The 25,085-nt window shown below is 34.1% G+C and overlaps 2 protein-coding genes and 6 non-coding genes across 8 annotated transcripts; all 8 read left to right on the top strand.

Annotated features, from left to right (window-relative positions):
• Positions 1-4,725: 4,725 nt before the first annotated feature.
• On the top strand, positions 4,726-19,821 carry LOC100251997 (uncharacterized). The gene is made up of 10 exons (XM_002271535.4): positions 4,726-5,036; positions 5,669-5,805; positions 5,914-6,048; positions 12,032-12,142; positions 12,554-12,835; positions 14,321-14,520; positions 15,801-16,098; positions 16,226-16,336; positions 17,638-17,829; positions 19,217-19,821. The coding sequence occupies exons 1-10, from the start codon at positions 4,850-4,852 to the stop codon at positions 19,559-19,561; spliced, it is 1,998 nt and encodes a 665-aa protein (XP_002271571.1). The 5' UTR covers positions 4,726-4,849; the 3' UTR covers positions 19,562-19,821.
• Positions 19,822-21,249: 1,428 nt separating this feature from the next.
• On the top strand, positions 21,250-24,751 carry LOC100243581 (large ribosomal subunit protein eL32z). Its single transcript, XM_002272837.5, has 4 exons — positions 21,250-21,485; positions 21,648-21,770; positions 24,160-24,341; positions 24,451-24,751. Exons 2-4 carry the CDS (start codon positions 21,681-21,683, stop codon positions 24,578-24,580), a joined length of 402 nt encoding a protein of 133 aa, XP_002272873.1. The 5' UTR covers positions 21,250-21,485; positions 21,648-21,680; the 3' UTR covers positions 24,581-24,751.
• On the top strand, positions 22,359-22,443 carry LOC132254592 (small nucleolar RNA U31b). The gene has a single exon (XR_009466854.1). It is a non-coding gene; the product is annotated as a small nucleolar RNA U31b (small nucleolar RNA).
• LOC132254596 (small nucleolar RNA Z195/SNORD33/SNORD32 family) lies at positions 22,565-22,641 on the top strand. The gene has a single exon (XR_009466858.1). It is a non-coding gene; the product is annotated as a small nucleolar RNA Z195/SNORD33/SNORD32 family (small nucleolar RNA).
• On the top strand, positions 22,784-22,867 carry LOC132254586 (small nucleolar RNA Z196/R39/R59 family). Its single transcript, XR_009466848.1, has one exon. It is a non-coding gene; the product is annotated as a small nucleolar RNA Z196/R39/R59 family (small nucleolar RNA).
• LOC132254591 (small nucleolar RNA U31b) lies at positions 23,200-23,281 on the top strand. Its single transcript, XR_009466853.1, has one exon. It is a non-coding gene; the product is annotated as a small nucleolar RNA U31b (small nucleolar RNA).
• LOC132254584 (small nucleolar RNA Z195/SNORD33/SNORD32 family) lies at positions 23,399-23,474 on the top strand. Its single transcript, XR_009466846.1, has one exon. It is a non-coding gene; the product is annotated as a small nucleolar RNA Z195/SNORD33/SNORD32 family (small nucleolar RNA).
• LOC132254585 (small nucleolar RNA Z196/R39/R59 family) lies at positions 23,598-23,684 on the top strand. The gene has a single exon (XR_009466847.1). It is a non-coding gene; the product is annotated as a small nucleolar RNA Z196/R39/R59 family (small nucleolar RNA).
• Positions 24,752-25,085: the final 334 nt, after the last annotated feature.

The raw sequence follows: 25,085 nt of genomic DNA, 5'->3' as shown, positions 1-25,085 counted from the left end.
GGACATATCATATAAAATAATTTAATTAAAGAAACATTCAAATCGAATAAATATTATAATTATTATAATTAATTGATTAGAATAATTAGAATTAATGATATTTATCATAATAAATGATGTAATTATTTCTAAAAAATCAAGGGATAATATCAAAATAAAATTCTCATCCCTATAAATAGAAAATTCCCCTTGAAGAAAATGGGAAATAAGAAAAAATAATAATTAAAGAGTTATCTCATACATTTCTTGAAGATTTTTAAATTTTAAAGATCTTTTTAAACGAGAGTTTGAAAATTCATTAAAAAAAATTTGTTTGAAAAATATTATAATTAAAGCAAGTTATCAGGATATCATTTTGTAAATAATATTATCATGTAATATTGTACATCATAATTATTCCAATATAAACAATTTTTTTTTGTATTTTTTATTATTTTACTTATTTTTACAAAGTAAGCCATAAACTTATTTTATATCTTTAAAAATGATTTTAATTTTTTTTTTAAATTGAGGTATTAATTGAAAGTCACCTCAAGTGGGAACGCTACAAGACTTGCCCCTAAATAATCCATATTTAAAATTAAATATCTAATAAATATAAAAATAGTAATGACACGCGCATTGAAAAGGAGGAAATAGAGTGAGATATGGGTAGGTAGAACTTAGAGAAAAGAGGGTGGGGCCAAATGGAATTAGATGAGTGGCATTTTGGTAGTTTGATGGTGAAGAGAGGAGGAGAAAGTAAAAGACTTTGGCTGCACAGTCCCAGCCATTGAATTTAAGAATAATGATGTCAAAGGACTGTTGTGTGATGGTACCACCCATTAAAGCGGCATAAAACAATGACCAAATCATAAAGTAATTTAGTCTATAGTTGGAATTTGGAATATTTCATTCCCTATTTACCCCATTAATGAAATTTTCCAAGGAAGCAATTATTGAAATTGAATTCTATCATGGCTCAATCTTTGTGATTCCCTAAGAAAATTTTGTTGTTGCATGGGTCTCATTATTAGGTAATTAACCGTATTTTTAATGTTCAACATCATTGTGTCGGTATCCATCAAACTTTCAATCCCGATCGTTGAAACCGTATAAAAAAATTTACTTTGCTAGATGGGGCACAAATAATGACACTAAATATATAAACATGATATTAGATCTAAATAATGGAATCGCGTAGAAAAATTTAGACCAATAGATCCAAGTATAAGTAATAACACTAAGATACATCAAAAATTTATTATAATACAAAAAAGTAGATAATCGGTATAAGGTAACACATCAGATTTTGTACAAAGCAACTATATATATCACATCATATGATTTGATTAATTATGTTTTTCGATATGTACAAATTTGATAGCACGGGTCGTAGAATGACATGTTTATATAATATATATATATGATATGACCTGATTAATTATATTTTTTGATATCTATAAGATGCGAGATTCATTACTTTACTATGTTTTAATGAAATAGAACGTGACACTGCAATTAAGTATGACTCGTGCCAATTTTTTAAACAAATTCCACGTGTGAATCGAGATTATCCATTCATTTGGCAATGTAATTTTTGTTCACTATCGATAATTATAATACGTGGAATCCATTATTTTAAGGTGCTTTTATGAAATAGTATGTGGCCCTACAATTATGTATGACTCATGCCTATTTTTTTTTATTAAATTCCATTCATGCATCAAGATTACCCCTCCATTTGGCAATGCAATTATTGTTCACTTTAAGGATTTTTTTATTTTTTAAAAAAAGAAGGGAAAAAAAAAAAAGGTGGGGGGTAGAAAATCATGTTGTTGAATCTGCCTGATTTACCTCTGCCCCAAGTAGGGAAATGAGCCTTTTCTTAAAAGGCCATGCTTTTGAAAAAGTGGAGTTTAATTTTTCCCATGTCTCTTAGACTTGGCATTAACTTCTATTTGGTGTAAAGTAAAGAGACCATGATTTGAAGTTTTGTGGCATTATATTTTCTCAAGAAGTGATAATCTCACTCAATATCGGTATTACTTAGCCTCAAAATTTTTAATTTGATTCACGAAAGTGGTTAGATGAATCAAGAAAAATGAATATTTTCAAAGCTTGCTGAATTGAAAATGTTATTAATCATAGTTTATTAATTGGACTGATGGCTCAATCATAATAAAACTTTAATCTAAGTTTGGTTCAAATATATATATATATATATATATGGGGAAAACAAAATAAAAATTTAAAATCAATCATTTCATGACTTCAAACTCATTTGGTTTATTTTAATTATTTAATAAAAGATTAAATAATTTGAAATTTATATAAAATTTTAATTATTTTTTTATTTTTTATAAGACAATCAAATATAAGAAAATCATTTTATTTAGTATATTATTTTTTATTTTCATAATATTTTTTAGAAACCAAATATAACTTTAATGTTAATATGACATTATAAATACAAAATTTGTATTTAAGATTTAAAAATAAAAATAATTATAAAAATAAATTTTACAAATAAATGATAAATTTTATTGAAATTTCAACATCTTCTCTGTTTGTTGAACTTTTCTCCAAATTATTATTAAGAAAAATCTCCAACTATAATGACTTTGTTTAGTTTTCGTAAATTTTGAGGAAAAATGCAAATAAAAATAATAATAATAATAATAAATTATTTTTATATGCTATTTCAAATTTATTTTTGATTTATTTTAATAATTCCATATAAATATTAAATAATTTTAAAATTTATAAATCTATAACTAAATTTAATTTAATCGTATTTGATTTTATTCCATATTTTTATATGATAAAATAAAATAAAATAAATAGTTTTCTTGAACATTTTTTTTCCTCGACAAAAAAAAGAAAAAGGAAAAGTAAATGGTGGTAAATTAATAGTGGGTCCCAGAGTAAAGGGACAGTTTGGTTTACAGAATCCTGAAGCAAATGATTATAAAAAGAAAGTGGAGTTGGAAGTTAGAAGCACAAGTTGCATTATAAGAGTGCCATACAAGTCTTTTCCAAGTCATTCACTTCACAGCACAAGCCAGGCACAAATGCAAAGGCTTTGTTTGGTCAGCTAATTCCTGAGTGTTTGAGGAAGTTGAAGTATTAAGCCAAAAGTACTGCATCATTCTTGTTCCCCATGGACGGCTGCCTCTTCTCTGCTATCCTATAACAACCTACGATCTCGGATCGATCGGGTCCAACATGTTCCCCTTTGAAATATTTTTTTTAAGGTTTTCAAATAAATTTTTGTTTTACATAATATTAAATAATAAATTTTAAAATTTAAGACATGTTTAACCATATAGTTTAAAAATAATATTTAAAATTTTTAACATTATTTGATCGTTATTAACATAAAACATATGTATACGTCAATCAGGTATCCTTTGAAGAAAGCAACTCATTCCAATCCTATATGTCAAAAAGAGACAATCTTAGGTATCGGGCACAAAAAAGTACCTTCGTAAATCCCTACTTAATCATTGGAATGTTTATATTGACAAGACTCGTGATTCAAATTTAACTAAACAATTGCAATTACCATCAAAATTAACTTAAAAAGTCAAATGTAAACTATTACGATGAATCGAAAAAGAAAAATCGCTTTTAGTTATTCTTTAAAAATAGGTTTACAAATATAAAATGAAATGGAGAGAATATTTTTTAGGGAACGAGTATAAATTGTTTTATTCCGTTTTTTAAAAATAAAAGAAAAACATGAGCTAATTTGACTATATTTTTTGAAACTTGTTTTTAAAAACTATTTTTAAGTTAAAGAATAAAAAATAGTTTTTAAAAATATGGCAAAACCAACCTTATTTTTTAAACTTGTTTTAAAAAATAATTTCTAAATATGGTTCCCTATTCTATTTTTGTTTTAATAAAAAATTAAAATAAGACAAATGATGTGAAATTCACATACTTATCACGTTCAATTTTTTTTTAATTATATTAAGATAAAATGCCAAATAAAAAAAAAAGATTTATAAAAACATTAAAAATCGTTAAAAATATTTCAGTTACAAATAAATTTTTATTTTATAAAATATTAAAAAATAATTTTCAAAAGTTATTTTCCAAACCAAAATTTATAAATTTATTCCCATTTATTCAATAAAAATTTTAAATGGGATAGATAATGAGATTTTTAAAAAATTTTAATTACATTAAAATAAATATATTTTATAAAAAACAAATATTTCAATTTTTATATATTTTTTGAGAATAAATAACGATTATTTTCAAGTGAAAAAATAGACATTATTATTATTATTATTTACTAGATAGAAGATTTAAACATGATTTCTTCATCATTCATCACAATCTCATTTTTAAATGGAAAATATTCCTTTTTTTTTTTAATTTAATATTTGATTTTTTTTAATTTTTTTCTAAATACCCATTAAATTAACCAGTGGAATAATTAATTAAACAGGAATATTAAAATTTTCACTAAATCAATCATTAAAATATATAGTTTCAACTCACCCATCCCCCAAGGATTCAAGAATTCAAAGAGGGACCCAATTCTTTCCCACTCCCACACATCAACAATAAAAGATGGTCACGTAGATATTTTCGTTTTGGCGAATATCTCAGAGCCACATTTTCATGATTTTATTAAAATAATAATAACAAAAATAAATAAATAAATAAATAAATAAATAAATAAATAAATAAATAAATATAATATTAATAAAAAAAAGGGGAAAAACCATCCCCCTCCCGAGTTGTACCTTATTCTGTAGCTGCTGGTACCTTTATCTTATAGCTGTTTTCTTTGCGTTTCATGGTTCGGAGTTCAGTGTTGGGTTCCCTATCAGAGTGACTCACTGAGTCGACAATGCAGAGATCGTCTCTTCTGTGCTCTTCAAGCTCCTTCTCTCCGTTACCCACCGTTCTCCCCACCTCCAACCATTTCGCGCTGCCGGTTCGGGGTCGGCCCACTCGTCCTGTTGTTGCTTCTGTTCGGTTACCCTTGACTCGTTTGCGGAACTACCGACACACCCTATCCCCTCTGCACAGCACAGGTAATTTCTAATCTAACTTCGTACACGTGAAGAATTGGGGTTTTTCTTTGATGGGTTCGAATTAATTTCATGTTTGCGTGATGGCTTTTGTGTAGTTTTTGTTTATTTTAGTATTTGTACTGCGTCATGGTTGATTGAAATCAGGATTGTTTTGGGGTTTCACGTGGTGGGTTTGTGTAATTGGTGTTTGTTTCACATTGATAGTTGAAAATTTTGTTGAAACAAGGCATATTTTTTTCGTGAAAGTTTATCAGAATACAAATTAGTTGTTCATGTGAAATACCTTTAGAGGATTTGGGTCTTTCTTCTTGCCTTATTTATGACATACTTCTGTACACATGTTTGTTTATTTTACTTTATCTTCTGAAGAGAGTATCGAAATTCATTGTACCGGAAACCTCTGAATTTGCAGTGTTCATGGAAAGTTATTAACGAGTCTGGATTAGTTTAGCCTCTTATGCAATGGGCTAATTGTTTGATTGTTCTGGTTTGGCTAATCTAAAACTTGTTGAAAGTGGTGAATGGGAAATGTGACTTGTAATATTCTGTATTTGTTGGAATATTTATCAAGGGTCTGGAGCTTTCAAGCCTCTCTGTGTGATGAGTTTACCTAATTGTTTGTTTGACTCCAGCTACTGAAGAAGTCCTCGAAACAAGTAAGGTTGAATCAGAATTCGTCGAAGTTGGATACATTTCCAGTGTTCATGGGCTTCAAGGGGAGATTCGTGTAAAACCCAATACTGATTTTCCTGAGTTGCGATTTGCTGAGGTAAAACACAGTTGAAACGGTAGCATGGAGTTCTGAAACCTTTTGATTTCAGTTATCATTTTTATTTATTTTTGTTTGTCTTATATTAAATTATGGTTTTAATCATAGCCTGGAATAAGATGGTTGAGGCAACAGTTCTCTGGAAAAGAAACAATTCGAGAAGTTGAGCTGGTGGAGGGAAGGGGACACCCTGGACAGAAGACTTGGATACTGAAATTTGGTGGAATTGATACAGTAGAAGAGGTAAGCTTAGCAAGAGCAATTTTTTCTTTTGTGTTGTTCAACTTATCCGTTCTTTTTATTTTCTGTTACAGTGAATATGCTGCAATTTTTAGTGAATACTCACATGGTTTTTGAGTTGCCTTTGTTTGGAGAGGGTCTTGAATAGGAAATTATATTTTGAGAAGAGAAAAAAAAAACGCCTGAGGTTTGCTGCTGACAATTCCCAGTTATATTGAGATAAGCATATCATGGTCCAGTAGTTCCTTGATTGACTATGTCATTGTGTTGAATTAAATAATTTTCCAGATTTTGAGCCATCAATGGTATCTTGTATCTTTATTTTTGTCATTTCCATAGCTCCTGGTGGTTGCAGAGTCAGGTGGCCTGACCAGTGAGCTAGTTGCCTTCTGGTTCAATCTTCAGGCTGGTGTTTTGATAGCATTGGCTGATATGATGTTAATTACTTGTTGCAAGGAGTTACTAAATACACATTCTGTCTCCTTATGGTGTTTTCTTGGACAATCATCAATGCATGTTTTTGAGTCAGCATTATCATTTTTTAATGGGGGTATAGGCTTAAGAGAATATGTTGTGCAAGAATGTGATGGTAGAAGAATAATAGCTTTTATTGGTTGTTAAAAATAACATTTGGATTAACATGACCATGATTTTTTTTTTTTTTTTTTTCATATTAACATGTCATTTCTTCAAAACTCGTTGTTTTAGTTTCTCCTTGCATAGTGAAGGAGTATACTCTTACTTTGATCAGGTTTTGTATTTTGTGAGAAGGACCCCTCATCCTTCTCTCTTTCTTTTATCGATAAAATTTATTTGTATTTCTGATTTAAAAAAAAAAAAATCTTCAAAACAAACCTTGGTATATTATAATGTGTAGTGGTACATCACAGATAAATAAAAAGACTATTTAAAAAAAGACTATTCTCCATTTTGGTGAATGGGTCTTCCTCAGGTTTTTTTCAAAGCTTTAGAGGTTTAAGGCAAGGGGATCCTCTGTCTCCGTACCTTTTTGTGTCGGTGATGGAAGCTTTTAGTAGTCTCCTAAGGAATGCAGTAGCTGGGAGCTTTGTGTCTGCTTGTAAGGCGAGGAGCAGGGGTGGTGAGGGAGTTAATGTGTCACACCTCTTGTTTGCTGATGACACTTTAGTTTTCTGTGGAGCTTCCAAGGTTCAATTGCTGCATTTAAGTTGAATTTTAATGTGGTTTGAAGCCATGTCGGGTTTGAGAATTAATCTTGACAAAAGTGAGCTTATTCCGGTGGGTTGTGTGGATGATGTAGAGGAGTTGGCTGCAGCTATTGGTTGTAAGGTTGGAAGTCTTCCAACCACTTATTTGGGGTTGCCTTTAGGTGCGCAGTATAGATCGCTGGCTGTTTGGGACGGTGTGGAGGAGAGAATGAGGAAAAAATTGGCTAGATGGAAGAGCCAATACATATCCAAAGGAGGCAGGATTACTTTGATCCAGAGTACTCTAGCTAATATGCCCATTTACTTTATGTCCATGCTCTTTACGCCTAGAAAAGTCAGATTGAGGTTAGAGCGAATTTAGAGGGATTTCTTATGGGGAGGTGGGGCTCTTGAGAGGAAGATTCATCTTGTTAGGTGGGAGTTGGTTTGCCTTGAGAAGGATAATGGGGGGTTGGGGGTCAAGAGTCTTTCTATCCTCAATAAGGCTCTTTTATGTAAATGGAGTTGGAGATTTGCTATTGAGAGAGAGGCTTTTTGGAACCAAGTGATTACGGGAAAATATGGGGAGGAGTAAGGGGGATGGAGTTCAAAGGAAGCAAAGGGGGGTGGGCGCATGGTGTAGGGTTGTGGAAAACTCTTAGGAAAGAATGGGAAGTTGTGAAAAGTAGGCTTTTTTTCGTTATGGGGAATGGGAAAAGGATAAAATCATGGAAAGACATTTGGTGTGGGGATGAACCTCTTTGTGTTTCTTTTCCTTCTTTATTTGCATTAGCTGTTTCCAAGGATGCTTGGGTTAAGGATGTTTGGAGGTGCAATGAGGGTGGGGGAAGTTGGAGTCTGCTGTTTTCTAGACCGTTTAATGATTGGGAGATGGAAGAGGTGTGCAGTTTTTTTGTGGCCTTAAATAGGAAGCAAATTCAGCAAGGGGTGGATGATAAGGTGATTTGGAGAGAGATTAATTGTGGGAAGTTTTCGGTTAAGTCTCTCTACAAATCATTAGTATCTAGCCATCCAACCTCCTTCCCTTTGTCGGCTATTTGGAAAGTTTCGGTGCAGCCTAGAGTGAGTTTTTTTGGGTGGGAAGCAACGTGGGGGAAGGCCCTCACCTTGGATCAGCTTCAAAGGAGAGGTTGAGCTCTAGCGATCAGATGTTACCTTTGTCAAAGGAATGAAGAATCAATTGATCACATTCTTCTCCATTGTGATAAGGCAAGAACTCTTTGGGTGCTGCTTTCCTCAATGTTCGTGGTGCAGTGGGTGCTGCCAGCCACGGTTAAGGAGATGCTTTCGGGGTGGAATGGGACTTTTGTGGGTAAGAAGAGCAAGGGTGTTTGGAAAGCAAGTCCTCTGTGCCTTTTTTGGACGGTTTGGAAGACAAGGAACAAAGTTGCTTTTGAGGAAAAGGAGCTGTCAATTCAAAGACTTAAGTCTTCTTTTGTTTATTTTCTTTGGTTGGAGACGAAGAGGTCTATAAAAGATGGTCCCTCGACCTTAGTTGATTTTTTTGGTTGGGTGGCTTCCCGTTAAGGGTGTGGGTAGGGATGCTCTTCGGGCCTTGGCATTCTGCTAGGGAGCGAGGGGCGTTCTTCTTTTTCTCTTCTCTTTCTTGTACTTTTAGCCACTGCTTCGGTGGTTTTTTAATACAATCTCTTTATTTATCAAAAAAAAAATAAAAAATTCCAATCTTGCTCTAGTGATTCTTGCTGAAATTTACTTTCATATTTTTTGGCATTATATAAGCACCCTATAGTGCTAGTTGAAATTGCCAAGGAAAATTAAGTTCCTCTAGGTTCAGAAGCTAATTTTGTGCTTTTATGTGACTTTAGGGATGTTAATAGGGCTAATAGATGTCACCCCATCCGAACCCCACCCTATAACATAAATAGAATCCCATCCCTGACCAAACTTGAGGTGGGCTGGGATCCAGCTTGGTCTGCTGGGGACACTGGAATCTCATCTCAGGCCCGGTATTGTTTGGGGCTTGTGATGTGTGGGGCGTGTTGGATTACTGTATTTTGAATGTTGGTTTATTAGATATCATACCTGTTTTTCTTGATAGGCAACTCCTCATATAACCTATCGACATCACCAGAAAGCTAATGGAAATGAGTAAGTATAAGGACCAGAGATTTTCAGAAACTAGAAAGTCCATGAGAGAAATAAACATGGATAAAATCTAATAATAAATAATGCCAAATAATGGAGTAACACCATTGCTTTGGGTCAATACAGCAAATCAGAACTTTAAGGCAGGATCTTCACCAATAGAGATAAGAAAAAGCTGAGGAAGGAATGTTTGTTGGCATATGGATGCCAACATATCTAAATAGTTCAACTTAAGTAGGGAATTCACCCAACTAGAGACCCATAAGGTTCAGAAATTCTTGCAAAGCCCTACCAAACCATAAAAAATGTGAACCCAATCCAATCAACAAAGAAAATAAAAGGGCTGAAATTCCTGATTTTTATTTATTTATTTATTTATAAGAAAACTGAGAAAAGGCAAAAACAATTTTTTTAATCCAATTTAATTTCTATAAAATTCAACACTCATTTTCCTTAATTATCTATTTGGTGAAGTCGAGACTATACTAAACAAATCTAAACCCATAGCCCTTTATCGGTTTGTTGAGAAGGTTGACGAAAAGATAGGAACAAATCTCCCTTTTTCGGTTTCAAGAGAACAAAAAAGAAAAAAGAAAAAAAAAACAAAAACAAAAACAAAAACAAAAACGAAGAAACGAAGAAATATAATTCTTCTCAATTGTGCAATTATGATTGGAATTGGACATCTAGGAGCAACAGTGAGTTGTAACAGCTTAGTGAGGGTGAGTTCTAGCAATGGGGGACTGTGATGGAGTTGAGATCGTGCAACTTCTACTATGCAACTGAGATGAGATCTAGGGTTAGAGGTGCATGGGAAGATGGGATGCAGAGGATGGGATAAGTGATTTAAGAACTTTTTATTTATGTGAATAGATTTGTCAAATGGAATAAAAAAGGGTGTACTTGTCATTTTGTACATAATCAATGTGGGCCTTAAAAAACCCTACCCCACACCAATCCTGACCAGGGTTCTAGACAAACTCCCCAAACCCACCCCTATGTGGATTGAACCCTCTCCAAATCTGTCCCAATAGAGGTGGGTTGGGCCAGGTTACCCTTAAGTCTAGGCTCATTGCCATCCCTAAGTAACTTCATTTACTTAACAAAGCCTTACTCCACCTACTTGAAGTTGGCTACATGAATTAACTAATCTATTCTTTCTTCATTGTCTAGCATGTCCATTTACTTAAATGTCTTTGATGTGTATGCCAAGAGTAGTTAGATTAAGATTAGAGCAAATCCAAAGGGACTTTCTTTGGATTGAGGGAGCTTTGGAGAGGAAACCTCATCTTGTAAAGTGGGCAATTGTCTACTCAAATAAAAAGAAGAGTGGTTTGGGTGTTAGAAGTCTTTCTACACTTAATAGGACCCTTTTGTGCAAGTGGAGTTGGCGCTTTGCGGTAGAAAGGGAGATCTTGTGGAAGCTTGTTATTAGTAGGAAGTTTGGGGTAGAAGGAGGTGGATGGTGTACTTATGAAGTGAGGGAGGGCTATGGGGTGGGGTTATGGAAGGAAATTAGGAAGGGTCTCTAATGCTTAAAAAAACTGTTTTTTCTGTGAGGGATGGTTGAAGAGTGAGATTTTGGGAGGACAAATGATTGCGGAAACAATACCCTTTGTGATTATTTCCTCTTTTTGTATGCTTTAGAGGATTCAAAAGAGGTGTGGGTAGCGGATTGTTGGGACTCGTTGGGTGAAGAGGGGGGCTGGAATCCCCGGTTCTCTAGACCTTTCAATGATTGGGAGGTGGAGGTGGTGGAGAGGTTCCTTTTGACTTTACAAGGAAAGAGGTTAGTCATTGATTTGGAGGATAGGGTGCTTTCGCAAGAGACCAAGGATGGGAAATTTTTTGTTAAATCTCTTTATAGTGCTCTCGAACCTAGAAGTGTAGTTCCGTTTCCAAGGAACATCATTTGGAGCCCTTGTGTTCCCACTAAGGTGGGTTTTTTTGCTTGGGAAGCTTCGTGGGGGAAGGTTCTAACCTTGGATCAAATCGAAAGGAGGGGGTGGCCCATAACTAACAGATGTTTCCTTTGTTTTGCTGAAAAGGAGTCTATTAATCATATTCTAATCCATTGTACCGACGTAAGGGTTTTGTGGGAGTTACTTTTTGCGCTGTTTAGTGTGTTGTGGGTCCTTCCACTTTCGGCTAGAGATACCTTTCTAGGATGGCATGGATCCTTTGTGAGCAAGAAGTGTAGAAAGACTTGGATGACAATTCCACTATGTTTATTTTGGTCTGTTTGGAAGGAAAGAAACATAATTGCTTTTGAAAATGAGGAATTTTCAATTCAAAGGATGAATTTTTTTTTTGTATGTAATCTTTGGTCTTGGTCTAAGTCGTGTATAGATGAAGAACTTTTACCTTTAATCAACTTTTTTGATTGGTTGGGTTCTAGATAAGTGTTGGTGAGTTTTTTTTGTATCTCCTCTTCTTTTTTGTTTTTGCCTTTAGGTGTCTCTTGTATACTCCCTGTATGCTTTGGGTTGGTCTTTAGGTGCCCTTTTATTTTAATATATAAATTTTTCTGTGCGTTTACCTATCAAAAAAAAAAAAAAAAAAAAAACAATTTAAGGTTCTCACCAAGTGTTTTTGGAGTTGATTAGTTTGGAGAACTATCATCTTTCTTTGTGTCCTTGCATGTAATGTGTGCATCTTGTTCTTATCACTTTTTGCTCTTTCTATTTTCTCAGGCTAAGCAACTTGTGGGATCAAGTTTACTTGTAAGGGAAGATGATAGGCCCGAGTTGGAAGAAGGCGAATTTTACTCTCGTGATCTTCTTGGCATGAGAGTTACTCTTAAGGTTTGGACTTACCATGGAATTGTGTCTAATATTCTGAAGTCTTTGTTACATTTCAGATGTGTTCAGCATTGTCATTCTATGTGAAGACTGCTCTGCAGGAACTCCATACCATTTTATATATCTAGACATGACATCAATAAGGACATTTTGTTGGTTCAGGCATAGTACAAAGTGTCAAAATAAAGTATGATTCTGGAAAGATGATTAATGCTATCCTTGTATTATTAATATTTATTACCATTGTCATATTTATCTTTGAAAATATCATATATTATGTGTGCTGTTTATGAATCTTTCTTTTGTTCTCCTTTTATTTTCTTCTAAAAACCTTTGGCACTTTTCTGTTATGCTTTCAAGGTATTGATTATACATTTTTTTATCGGAGTTATTCATTATACTTTTTCCTTTCAGGAAACTGGTGAACCAGTGGGAACTGTTGTAAATGTCTTCAGCACTGGAGCAAATGATCTTTTACAGGTCATGCTTGATCCATCAGTTAAAACTCCCGATCATACTGGGAATCCAAAGTCAGAAACGGGTGTTTCTGGTCCCCTTGTTTGGGTACCGTTTGTTGAAGCGATTGTTCCAAATGTTGATATGAATAAAAGAGAAATGCAGATTACACCTCCCAAAGGACTGCTTGAGTTAAATTTACGCTCACATGAGAGGTCAAAGAAAGAAAGGCGCCAGCTTGTGAGGCATACTCTTTTGTACTTTTACTTCTGATTACTCGTTAAAAGTACAAATTTTTTGGTTGATTGTTAAAATATGTGTCAGTTTTGTTACTGAGCAATGCACTGGATGTTTTGTTTTGCAATTTTCTTGAGTGGCAAGATGAAATATTGACTTTACCAGCCGTTTTCTGGCAGATATATCCAAAGCTTCCAAATAATTTTTTTGATTTGCCAATAACTCATCTAGATTTAATGAGCCTACATCTAATTACTTGAGGTTGGTGAAGCAAAACCTTATTTGCCATCCATTCCTATCTAGGGCTATGCCCTCATATCAAACAATGCCATTATTTCTTTTTCATGTCAATTCAAACACTTTTGACCTTCTTCTTCTTCTTATAGCACCTCCAACTCAATCAAATCACTTTCCCTTACTGGTGCATTATTGGTCTTCTTCATGTGTTTTTTTATTTTATTTTTATTTTTATATTATAAGCGACAATCTCATAGCAGCTTAATCAAAAGTGCAAGAAGGATGAACTGTCTTTCAAAAGTGAACAATACAAAATGTGATAAAAAATCTGCCGGACAGTATATCCCTGCATAACCACAAATTCAAAATACACAACCATCCAAGGAGGTTTCAAAATTCTTTAAGACTAGAAGTTCCTTCTAATGACCGAATCATCTTAGACTGCTTTCTCTTATCTTGTCCTTAATGGGTGCCACCTTTAGCTTCTCATAAATGTACTAATTTTCAAATTTTATATTTTCTTCTACTGCTCCACATCCAGTTAAGCATATCAATTTTGGCTACTCTTTCTGTTTTATTTATCTGCTTACTTTCTTTTTTTCCTTTCTGAGTTTGCTTCTTCAAATCCCAACGTTTTTATTGTGAAATATAACTGGCCTTAAAGTCATCTTATAAAATCCTCTCTCAAACTTGATAGGGGCTTCGAGATAAAACACACCTAAGATATATTTCTTCATTTCATCCATATGGTCTTGTTCTACGTGCAATGCTAATTTTGATCTCATCTTCACTGCATCCAATTTATGCCTAATTGAAACGGATACCTCTTTTTTGTAGTTGTTGACTTGACCAATTCCTCATGCACTTTTTCTTTCCTATAGCTCCATTGATGCCAGTTGTATAGCTCATTTCAAGGTAGATTAGTGTCACTTCTTTTCAGTGCTTTTCTCCCTCTTTCATTGTTTTTGTGGATGTTGTTGAGCTTAATATTTTTTAAGCCTCCTTTCTGATTTGTGCTTAAGAAAGAAATGATGTTTTAGCAATGCCAATATACATATTTAGCACTTATACCAGCATCCAGTCATATATAAAAGGATTGAGCAGAGGTTATATGATTCTGAATTCTCTTCTCTCATCTCTGGAGAGAATTGTGCAATTTTTTAACAGCTTTGGTGTTTACATTAAAAATATAGTTGCACTGGCTTCTTATATCTGGATTTTGTACAATAAATATTTTGTTGGTACTCTCAGGAATGGAAGCAAAGGAGAAAATTCCAAAGACGTCTTATAGCAGCTAAAAAGAAACTGCATGAAATGGAGCAACAACATGTCTTTCATGGGTTTAGATTTGGACAGAAAGCTCAAAGGAGCTTACTTGCAGATCAGATTGTTGGTGTCAATTCCAAGTTGCTTCAACAGGCCCTCCAGAATATTGAGCTATCCTCTCAAAGGTGAAGCAAATATCATTTACTCCCAGTTTAGTTTGCTTTGACCATTTGATTCATACTGAAGGATATGAGTGAAGTTACTTATTGCTGATGTCTGAATCTATGGACATATATTTCTTGTTTATTTTATCGAATGTTTTTGATTCAGTGGAGCTGGTTTCAATATCGATATGTTTTCCTTCTGTAAAGATCGTTATTCATTTGTTGTTTTATGAAAAAATCTTCTGAAAACTCCAATCAATAATAAAAAAAAATTCTTATGAATACTGTACATTCTTTTACGGCTGACAGCTTCAGTATAAATATGAAACTTGACAGGTATTTAATTTTGGTATCTATTCTTCATTTGCCAGTTTGAAGGGTTCTCATCGTATTCCATTAAACACCGTATTACCATGGTTTGAGAAATTAACTCTAAGAGAGGGATAGTTTTGTGGCAAGCTGTGTGCATTGCTTTAATTTGGGTTGTGTGGCGGGAAAGAAATGCGAGGATTTTTGAGGATAAAGCGAGGAATTAAGAGAATCTTTGGGATTCTATTCATTTCCTTGCTTCTTTTTGGGCTTTTTGTTCCAAGGTTTTTAAGGGGACTCCCCTTAATGTGTTACAACTTGATTGACTAGCGGTGTGTAATTCCAATGGGTTGGTCTAATCTAGAGAGTTTGTATGTTTTTACTTTGTATTTTCTTGTTTTTGTATTCTTGTAGTTTAGTTTTCTTTGGTGGGAGGATTCCTCATCCTTCTCTTGTACTTCTTTTTTCTATCAATATATCCCTTTGTCGTTTCCTATCAAAAAGAAAAAAAAAAAAACTTACCCATCCCCCCAAAAATAATATTAAATAGAAGGAATCTAGCTCCAAAGATGGTGGCAGAGGATTGAATCTTCATAATTGTTCTACTTTTGGTATTTAATCAACCAGTGGAGTGAGAGTATTCGAAACACAGGATACAGGGTCTAATGTAACATAATGAGGTCAATTTTGCTAATGAGTGACATCGATTGGCTTGTCATAAGCTATTATATGAGGGCCAATCTATATGAATGTTGTGGCTTGTTCGCTGCATTTTGTCAGTTTGATGTAGTGAAGCATAGATGTAAGACACTGAGTTCTTTGCTGTTATCGAGGAGCAAAACAATTCTGTGATTTAACAAGAGATCCATTGTTAATTACTTCTTGTGAAATGAAATGATGTGTTCCTTATGTATATTTCTTCCGTCTACCAACTGCCTTCTGTTTTGTCTGTTGAGTGTCAAATTTATTTTCTTTCTTTTTGTGACTGTCAGATGGAGTTCATCTGAGTTCATCAGTACTAAATTAACCAAGTTAGGCCAGCGTACTTTAAAAGTATCAAAGAAATGCCTCACTACTCCTGGTAGTGAAGAGAAGCTAGACTCAAATTTTGAATTGCAAGAGAAGGGACTCCATTTGATGTCAAAAGGAAAAATGGCCATCGTTTTATTTGTAAATGACAGTGAGAAACATGGAAGGTGCTCTGTTCCTGAGCTTGTTGATTCTGAAAGTGCAGGGAATTCAACCTCCTTCCTTCAGACATTACTTTCTGATGATCGGATATCTTTAAAGGTGAAATGCTATTTTTAATTTCAGTTGACTCTCAATGCAACCTCTATCTGTTGTGGGGAAGATGAGGCAATGTTGTTTAGCGAATCTTTCTACCAGATGGTCTGATGAATCTGTTTGTTAACTGCAGAAAGAAGACCGTGTTTCAGTGCCTCTTATTATGGTTTCCCCAGCTCATGAAGTCCACTCTCTGGAGAATCTATTTTCAAATCATGATCACTTTGCTTTTGACCCCAAAAAGGTTAGCCTATTTCTAATTCTTGAATTGATAATATTCTTCTGTATTCTGTTTTTATTTATATCATAAGCTTGACTTGATAGATGTTTTAACCATTGGAAAGTTGTTTGTGGAAAATTGTTCACAGCCAGAGTTGCCTAAGATTAAGACACAATTTTCAAAAAAATATTTCAACTTTTAAGTAATATCTAATTGACTTGTTATAGGTGCGGCTGAAGCAAGACTGGCCATATTATTAAAAAGCTTGTAGTAAGAACGGGTTTTGTTCTAATGCCTGAAAATAATATTCCCATGATTTGAGTGTGGTGGAGAGAAGGGAGGAAAGTAATGAACTTCCATCGGCACATTTTTCTTTTGGGAATTAACTTTTTGTTTTTTTCCCTGCAATTCTGTATTCCACGTTTCATAGACAATGTAAGAAATCTTTGGAATTTCTTTTTCTTTTTCTTATTATAATTGTAAGGTGCACTTTGACTAAAATTGTCTTCCAGGAATTCAATTTCTTCCATTAGCAACAGAGAAAAGAAGTTTTGATACAACAATATGTTGCAAAACTCTTAGTTTTCATGATAATCACTGTGAGGTTGTCTGAGCAAGTACCACAAAGGTCATGGGAATGGTACTTCAGGAACATGGAATATAACTGGAAGAATCAGGGTTTATTCAGTTATGCTAGTGATTTAAACTCCTGGCTCAAGTGGTAAAGGGTTGGGGAGGGTTTGTGGCAGGTTCTAGGTTCAAGTCCTAATGGGGACAAGAATTTACCTATCCAAAAAGAAAAAAGAAAAAAGAAAGTAATTTAAGAAAGAAACATTTTTTTTTTTTTTCAATTTTGTGTTATCTCAATATCTTCATTTGTAAAATTTGGTCAATTTCAACCTGTTCCCCATAATTGATAATTGTTTGTTTCTAATAGCAAATAATGGACAACGTTTTGATGAAATATCAGAAAGAAGTTCAGAAGTTTGGGATCCATTTAAAAATTTAACAAGGATTTCAGTCCCAAATGTAAAAATTGAAACTTTTAAGGCATGGTCTCTCAAAGCTGTATTGCTTGTAGTCCTTTCTAAGGGTGTTCTGACTTGGCTCTTCAAGCATTGGATTAGTCAAACCCCCTCTGAAATGTGAACATAAATGTACAAGAATATGAAAATTTTATCTTAAAATGGGATGTTAAGATACTGCCATCATATTTTTGTAGTGTCTCACTGGATATCTATTTGTTGATCCAAAAATTATTGATAAATCAGAGACAACCTTATGATTCTTTTACGTTTATGTATTTTTTGTTTCTTAAATCGCAGGTCTGGTTCTTGGAAGACGAGAAGCTACCTGTTGTTAGCAATTCTCTAGGAGGAGAAAACACACAGAAGATTTTAATGAAATCACCATGGGAGATACTCCAAACATCAGTTGGATCTGGAGGAGTTATTAGCTTACTCTCATCAGAGAACATTCTAGACAATCTTAGCGAAATGGGTGTGGAATACATTGAGGTAAGATAATTTGGATGTTATTTCAAAACATAATGTAACGCTTTTTTCTTGCAAAATGGGCAAAATTTCTAGTTTCTGCAACATAAGCTTGCCATCAATTTCTCTTTTCTAACCTTCTAACTTCAGGGAAATGAACCCATTTGCTAGTTCTGTATTTTTATCTTGTTTGGTATTGGGTTTTTAGAAGGTAACTTGCACCCAAACATCAGAATGGTTATTTTTAGGGCAACTGAAGATAAAAATGATTTTTTTAAGTGTTGAAATGGGGTTTGGTTTTCTTTGGCCCGACAGATAAATTAATCAAGGGATAAAATATCTATGGAAATCATTTAGTTGTGGTGTGGGTGTCTATCTTGTTTCATTCACACATGGAGAGAAGAATATCCGTGAATGTTGGAACATGTGCTGTCCAGTATTGCATTATGGAGAGAGTAATTTGGAACTCTTAGGTGCCTCTCAGGGTGAGTTTTTTTGCTTGGGAAGCTACGTGGAAAAAGGTTTTAACCTTGGATCGTATTCAGAGGAGAGGGTTCCCTTTGGCTAATAGATGTTATTTGTGCCTTTAAGAGGAAGAGTCTATTGATCACATCCTCTTGCATTGTGAGCTGGCAAGAAGTTTATGGAACTTACTATTTTCCCTTTTTGGGGTGTCGTGGGTGCTCCCATATTCAGTTAGAGAGGCGTTATTGGGGTGGCTTGGGTCTTGTGTGGGAAAGAAGAGGAAGAAAGTGTGGCTTTCAACTCCCTTGTGTTTTTTTTGGATAGTTTGGAAGGAAAGAAACAGTAGGGCTTTTGAAAATGAGGGGCATTCGGTTCAAGGGTGTAAATCTTTTTTCCTTTGTAATCTATGGGTGTGGGCTAAGGAGTTTTTTGACTCTGGCCCCCCTTTGTGGATTTTGTAGATTGGTTAGGTTCTGTTTAAGGGGTTCTTTAATCTCTTTTGTATACCACCTGTATACTTTGGGGCGCTTCCTTGACGTGCCTTTTTCTTTTTAATATATTGCTATTTATTCACAAAAAATGGAGTCACGTTATGTAGGTAGCTTTCCCAGTGCAAAACAGTGAACATGTTAATTATTCAAATGGCTTTACTTTCTCAGTAAAACAGTGAGTTTGTACCATCAGTATACATTCCCTCTTGTGGTGCACTATCCTTTACAGCAGAACTGAGCAAGTACAACAGCAAACTGGAGAGTGTAAACTGAGAATCCTAAATATTAAGGTCTTGATTTTTTCCATGCTTCTCATCTTCAAGCTTAGTATAGAATTCTTTGTTTAGATGCAGGTCATGTAGTTCACACATGTGCAGAGTCCGGTTTGTATTTTTTATGTTGTAGTATTGTTTGTCTTTATGCTGACATATTAGCACACTGCCTTCTTGCTGCAGATATGCAGTGTTAATGAAGAATTTGTTAGCGGTCATTCACTCCTTGGGCTTGTTAGTTCACTTGAATCAGATGTGGGGATCCAGATATCTGAAGGTATTGAAGATATCGAGGAAAACTTTCACATGATCTTCTCCATGAAATTTATGAGTAAGTTGGCGAAACAGATGAAAAAACTCCAGTTTCATGGGATCCCAAAGCTAAATTCACATGTAGAGATGGTTGAGAAAGAGTGGGTTGATGTTACCCCCACCTCCCCCAACTCATTAGAGCTGGGTTGTTCGATTTACAGTAGCTTGAATGCTTGTTCTTTGGATAAGGTTTGTGTAGTGGAAATCAGAGAGTAAGTTACAGGAGTGATGTTTTCTTATTCATTTTAAGACCTAATTGAATTGCAGAGGGTGGCTACTCATCTCATACTTGATTAGTTTTGATAGATGAGTAGATTCAGAGGAGGGTGTGGGACTCTTAACGATTGGGATGTGCTTCCCAATGTGACAGATGAAGTGCTGATTTCTGGAAATAGATGCAAATACAATATATACCTCTTGTAAACTGCTCAACTACATCACATCAAATTGTTAAATGACTTCTTTTTTGGTAGCCATGTTACTTTTCTTAGGGCTTCTTTGCTTGAATTATTTCATCTTTTTAAACCTATTTTTTGGATTGTTAAAGAAAGTTTTTGCCCTTGGATGGTAAAAAAAATGTGAGTTTTGATATTGTATACACAAGTTTCTTTTAAATAAAAACAAAGCAATTTCTTATTGATTTGTAAAATTGAGAGTACAATGTATGAATATGTGACAATGGTAGTGTTAGAAGAAACTTCAGTCTTGGTGTAACTTTATTGTGTCTTAGGCCTGAGTATGTTTTGGGCTTTAACATGATTTAGCTTTGGGTGATGTTTATTTATTTTTTTTACTTAATTCTAAACTGAATTTAAAACTAAATAATACTTAGAGTGCGTTTGAAAGTGGTTTTATAAAGCGTTTTAAACATTTTTAATATTTGAGTGATAATTTTTTTTAAGTATTATAAATATTAAAAGTATTTCTTAGAATCACTACGAAACGGGTTCTTAATAGCATGTTATTGATAACATTTATATATTTTAGGTTTTTCTATTCAATAAAAAAATTAAGAAATAAGTTAAAAGTTAACAAAAGTTAAAAAAAAAACAATTTGAAAGCAAATTACTTTTAGTAAAAAGTTAATAAAACAAATAGCATCTTAGTGTGGTTTAGACCTTGTCTTGAGTGGAAGTCTCATAGTTTGAGCTTTTGACTTAATTTGGGTGTTGTTAGATTTGGACTCGAACTTGATTTGGACCTTGGTTTAACTTAGGCCTTGATGGCATGAGTTAGGCAATTAGTTCACTCGGGAATATTAATCTAAGGTAAGAATGCTTGCTCTTAAATTTGACTCGAGTGGGATTTTGACTTGGGTTTAAACCTTGATTGAGGTTTTGTCATCAAGGAGGCATACATGCCTTTTGATATTCGAAACTCATTCTTCAAGTCTTTGAAAAACTAAGGTTTGACGAGTTTCTTGAATCATGAAGGCTTGCTTTTTTTTAAGTATTTTCAAGGGCAAAGGTTAGAAGTGCATCTACATACTTCTAAAAGTTCAAAACAACTTTAATTTATAGGGGTTGAGAAATCTTTTTTCCAATTATAATAATAATTATTATTATGAAAATTATTTAAATTAATTAATTGATAATTATAATCAATTTATTTATTTTATTTTATCCGTAGTACCAATCTTCCTTTTTGTGGCCCATGAGACACTCTTCTTTTCTAGCTTATTATGCAGGCATTAATTTACATGTGGTGATAATAATTTAAGAATAATGATATTTTTTTTTAATTTTAATTTTAATATATTTTTATAATTAATATAATACTAATTATGAAATTTAACGGTTGATTATTTTTGCAGTACCGATATAGACATCAAGCCGCTTGTTACTTGCTTTTATTGGGCTCAGTCAACTACTATAAGTCTATATCCCACTTTGTCATCATGGGCTGGGCCGAAATCTCACACCCCAGGTCCGGTTTAGAATTCCATAACCGCCCCATGGCCCTACAGAATCGGCCAGGCCCAAGTAACCACATCGCGTCATCTCCACCGTTAATTTCTCTTACCAAAACCCTAACATTTAAGCGATTGTCGCATACCCAAAAAACCCTAACACACCGCTATATAATCTGGAGCAGGCGTCCCAGAGTAGTCTCTGCGGCCAGTCCAAAACCCTAATTCTCTGTAAGCATCTCTCGCTCTAACTCCTCTGAGTTCTATTTGCGCGTTATACTATGCCATTTAGGAATCGAAGCCTTTGATTTGTGCTGTTTTTCCAGATCTGTTAATCACTTTTTCTGTAAGTTTGGTTTGTGCTGATGTGAAATTTTTTTCGATGCTGTAAAGAAGGGTTGGCAGGAGGAGGAGAGAGGAGGAGACATGGCGGTGCCGTTGCTGTCCAAGAAGATCGTGAAGAAGAGAGTCAAGAAGTTCAAGAGGCCTCAGAGCGATCGCAAGGTCTCTGTCAAGGTAAAAATGTGATTTCTTTCCGCATCCCCTCATTTCAATTTTTTCTGATTCTCATCGTGTTGGTGAAAATGTGTTTTATTAATATAAATAGTACTTGAGACTGTTTTTTCGTTCCGATTCGATGATAGATCTATCTACATCTCTCTTCGATATTTTTCCTATTTCCTCGTGTTTGTGGTTTTGTATTTGTTTTTTTTTTTTGAGTTTTGTGGTTGATTTAGTTTCTAAAATGATTTTAAATTATTTGTTTTCTTGCTAGTCGTCTTTCGTTTTGCTGTTATGAATCGACACATTTCCCAAAATGGGGAAAAGTCAACTCAACTAATCCTTGTGCATTTATCCGTTGGAGTCGATTTTTTTCATTGCTTTCTCTGAAATTAAAATTACAAAATGCGAATTTCAAAGCTCATTCCCTTAAGGTAGACCAGTTTATTGATTTGATAACAATTATAATTTTTCTATATCTTTTAGTGTGTAATTTTATGAATGAATTTGAAATATTGGAATCCCATAACAATTTTCCATGCATTTCTTTCTATTTTTTGGGCTACCTTCTGTTTTCTCCCACTATTAGATTGGATTTACTAAGTAAATGATGATAGTTTATTGTCGCCCCAGTCTTACTTGCATATCTTGATGCAAAGGTGGTGATTGACATACTTATATCTGATGCCATTCAGGAAGACAATGCCACTTTTTTTTTGGCTTTTTTCCTCCCTTGTGCTGGTGTAAAGTTGCTTCTTTTTTTTTTTTCCCCCAAAGCTTGAGTTGGGTTTTTTGATATCATATATGCAAAGGGGCGTGATGATGTTTTTCCATAGTTTCTGTCATTGGATGATGAATAAAAACATGCACTACCATCTGATCCTATTGCATTCTCCTCTCTCCCTCTCTCTCACCCTCTCTCTATCTATGTTATTGTATACACCCAAATGTATTTTTACATGGGAGTATGACATGGCCACTATATTAATTGTTCATAGTACTGTTATATGCAATATTTGTGTCAGTTCTGCAATCTATGATGCAAACTCTTTATTTCTGATTCACTAATGATTATTCAATAACATTATCACCATCTTTCGGCTGAGATTGCATGTTAGGATTCATGCTATCAATTGCATATGTTTCTTCATTTTTGTTTTGAATCTTTACTTTACCTTTGTTGGGAGGGAAGGGAAGTATTTGCCTATGGTATCTGATGCTCAGACTTGCTTCCATGGCTGGGCGTCTCGTTTACGAGGCATAGATTAAAAGTTCTAAAACAGGTCTTGCGACACAGTTAGCTTTATATCTAAAAGCTTTCTGTTACTATTTCCCTGCTTACATTTTTTATTTGATGATTTTTTATTACTATTTTAAGCCTTTTTCTTTGGGGATGGGATTGGTTTTTTTTTTTTTTAATGTATCATTTAACTTAGATTATGAGGGATATGATGATAGTTTTGTCGCCCCAGTCTTACCTGCATCTCTTGATGCCGAGATGGTGATCGACCTTTTATATCTGATTCCAAGGTGAAAGAGATTTTTTTTTCTCTGGCTTATATTTTCTTTTCATATCGTAATAATGGTACTAATCTTTTTCTTCTTAAATGTAAATTTGAGGTTTGGATATTGAAGTATGTGCAATGAGGCGGGATGATGTTTATCCATCAATTCTGTATTAGATGATGAATACAAACATGCACTACCATCTGATCTCTATTGCACTTAACCAAATTTCTAGCTGTTTTTTAATTGAATATATCCATTTCTTTGAATTTTGTGAGTTCCCAATTTATTATTAGTTGTTATTTACCATTTTGAATGTATTCTTCATCTTATTTCTGCAATCTATGATGGAAACTTCCAATCATATCTGATTAATCAGTGATTATCACAAAACAATATCACCATCTTTCGGCTGAGATTGCAGATTTAGATTGATCACACAACAGTATTATGTTCTTTTGAGTTCTTTGTAATTTATTTCATTTGCAAATGAATGTGATTTGCCCATGGTATCTGATGTCCAGATACAATTTCCATTAGCTGTACATCTCGTTTAGAGGGCATAAATAAAAAATGTGAACAGGTCTTGCGACACAGCTAGCTTGATTTCTCATGAGCTTTCTGTTACTTTTACCCTGTTTACACTTGCCAGTATGCATCTCCTTTTAAGTCTTATACATGCAGTTGTTTGTTGGTTATTTGGTTAGTTGTTTGTCTGGAAAATGTTATGCTGTTCTCGGTGATTTGTGATTGGCCATGCTGTGACTGATGTCACTCTTTTGGGCCCAGCGTGCTCATTCATGGTTCAGACTTTAATTCCATAAAACTCATTTGGGTTTTAAGATTTAAAATGCATTGACTAATCCTGTATTTGTTTGAATGTATTTATACATGGCAGACAAACTGGCGCAGACCCAAGGGTATTGATTCTCGAGTCCGTAGAAAGTTCAAGGGATGCACTCTGATGCCCAACATTGGTTATGGGTCAGACAAGAAGACCCGCCATTATCTTCCTAATGGTTTCAAGAAATTTGTTGTGCACAATGCTCAAGAGCTTGAACTGTTGATGATGCACAACAGGTGAATAGTGAACTACCCTCATCTCTGATCACACAATTTCTGTTGAAGTCCCATAATGATTGTTTGCTAATGACATGATTTTGGGTTTTGCTTTTTAATCGTTGTTCAGGACTTACTGTGCTGAGATTGCACACAATGTGTCCACCAGGAAGAGGAAAGAGATTGTGGAGAGAGCAGCCCAGCTTGATGTTGTTGTTACCAACAAGCTGGCCAGGTTGCGCAGCCAGGAGGACGAGTGAGCTCAACTTAGAATGTTGCTGTTGCATTAAGTTTAGGTGTGCGAGATTCAATCAAAGATGCATTTTTGTTTGGATATTGGATATTTTTCTTGTTTTCAAATATGTTGCTTTGAACATAGGCCGTGATGTTACTTTTGACAGAATCATATTAGATGATCTATGTTTGCTTAATATTTAATTTTTCAGACAAGGTTTAGCCCAGGCTAACAGGTCACAAACAGGTGAGGGGTAGTCCCACAATTATTTCAGTATATATTCGAGCCTGTTGAAGCTTTAAATGGTATGGGGTTTCCATTTGAAAAAGTGCAGTAAGATTAATCAAAGGTTCTTGGTGTGTGGGATCTTATAATGCTAGGCAGTCTGAAAAAGTCTTTAACATACATGTTTTGTCATAGTTAAAACTTAAAAACAATAACAATTATTAAAAAATAATATCGGTATTGTAAAATTTTTATTAAATGTAATAATACTTTTTGTAGAAGTCTGTAAAAAAAGCAATATTTTT

Source organism: Vitis vinifera, chromosome 10 (assembly GCF_030704535.1).
Source record: "Vitis vinifera cultivar Pinot Noir 40024 chromosome 10, ASM3070453v1".
Classification (NCBI taxonomy): Eukaryota; Viridiplantae; Streptophyta; class Magnoliopsida; order Vitales; family Vitaceae; genus Vitis; species Vitis vinifera.
The sequence above is the reverse complement of the archived record's forward strand: the minus strand, read 5'-3'. Positions and strand labels throughout refer to the sequence as shown.

Excerpts from the sequence above, each read along its gene's own strand:
- LOC100251997 (XM_002271535.4), top strand. The coding sequence starts at position 4,850 with ATGCAGAGATCGTCTCTTCTGTGCTCTTCAAGCTCCTTCTCTCCGTTA. Across the intron at positions 16,099-16,225 it reads ATGATCGGATATCTTTAAAG|AAAGAAGACCGTGTTTCAGT; the intron begins GTGAAATGCTAT and ends TGTTAACTGCAG. Across the intron at positions 16,337-17,637 it reads TTGCTTTTGACCCCAAAAAG|GTCTGGTTCTTGGAAGACGA; the intron begins GTTAGCCTATTT and ends CTTAAATCGCAG.
- LOC100243581 (XM_002272837.5), top strand. The coding sequence starts at position 21,681 with ATGGCGGTGCCGTTGCTGTCCAAGAAGATCGTGAAGAAGAGAGTCAAG. Across the intron at positions 21,771-24,159 it reads ATCGCAAGGTCTCTGTCAAG|ACAAACTGGCGCAGACCCAA; the intron begins GTAAAAATGTGA and ends TATACATGGCAG. Across the intron at positions 24,342-24,450 it reads CTGTTGATGATGCACAACAG|GACTTACTGTGCTGAGATTG; the intron begins GTGAATAGTGAA and ends ATCGTTGTTCAG.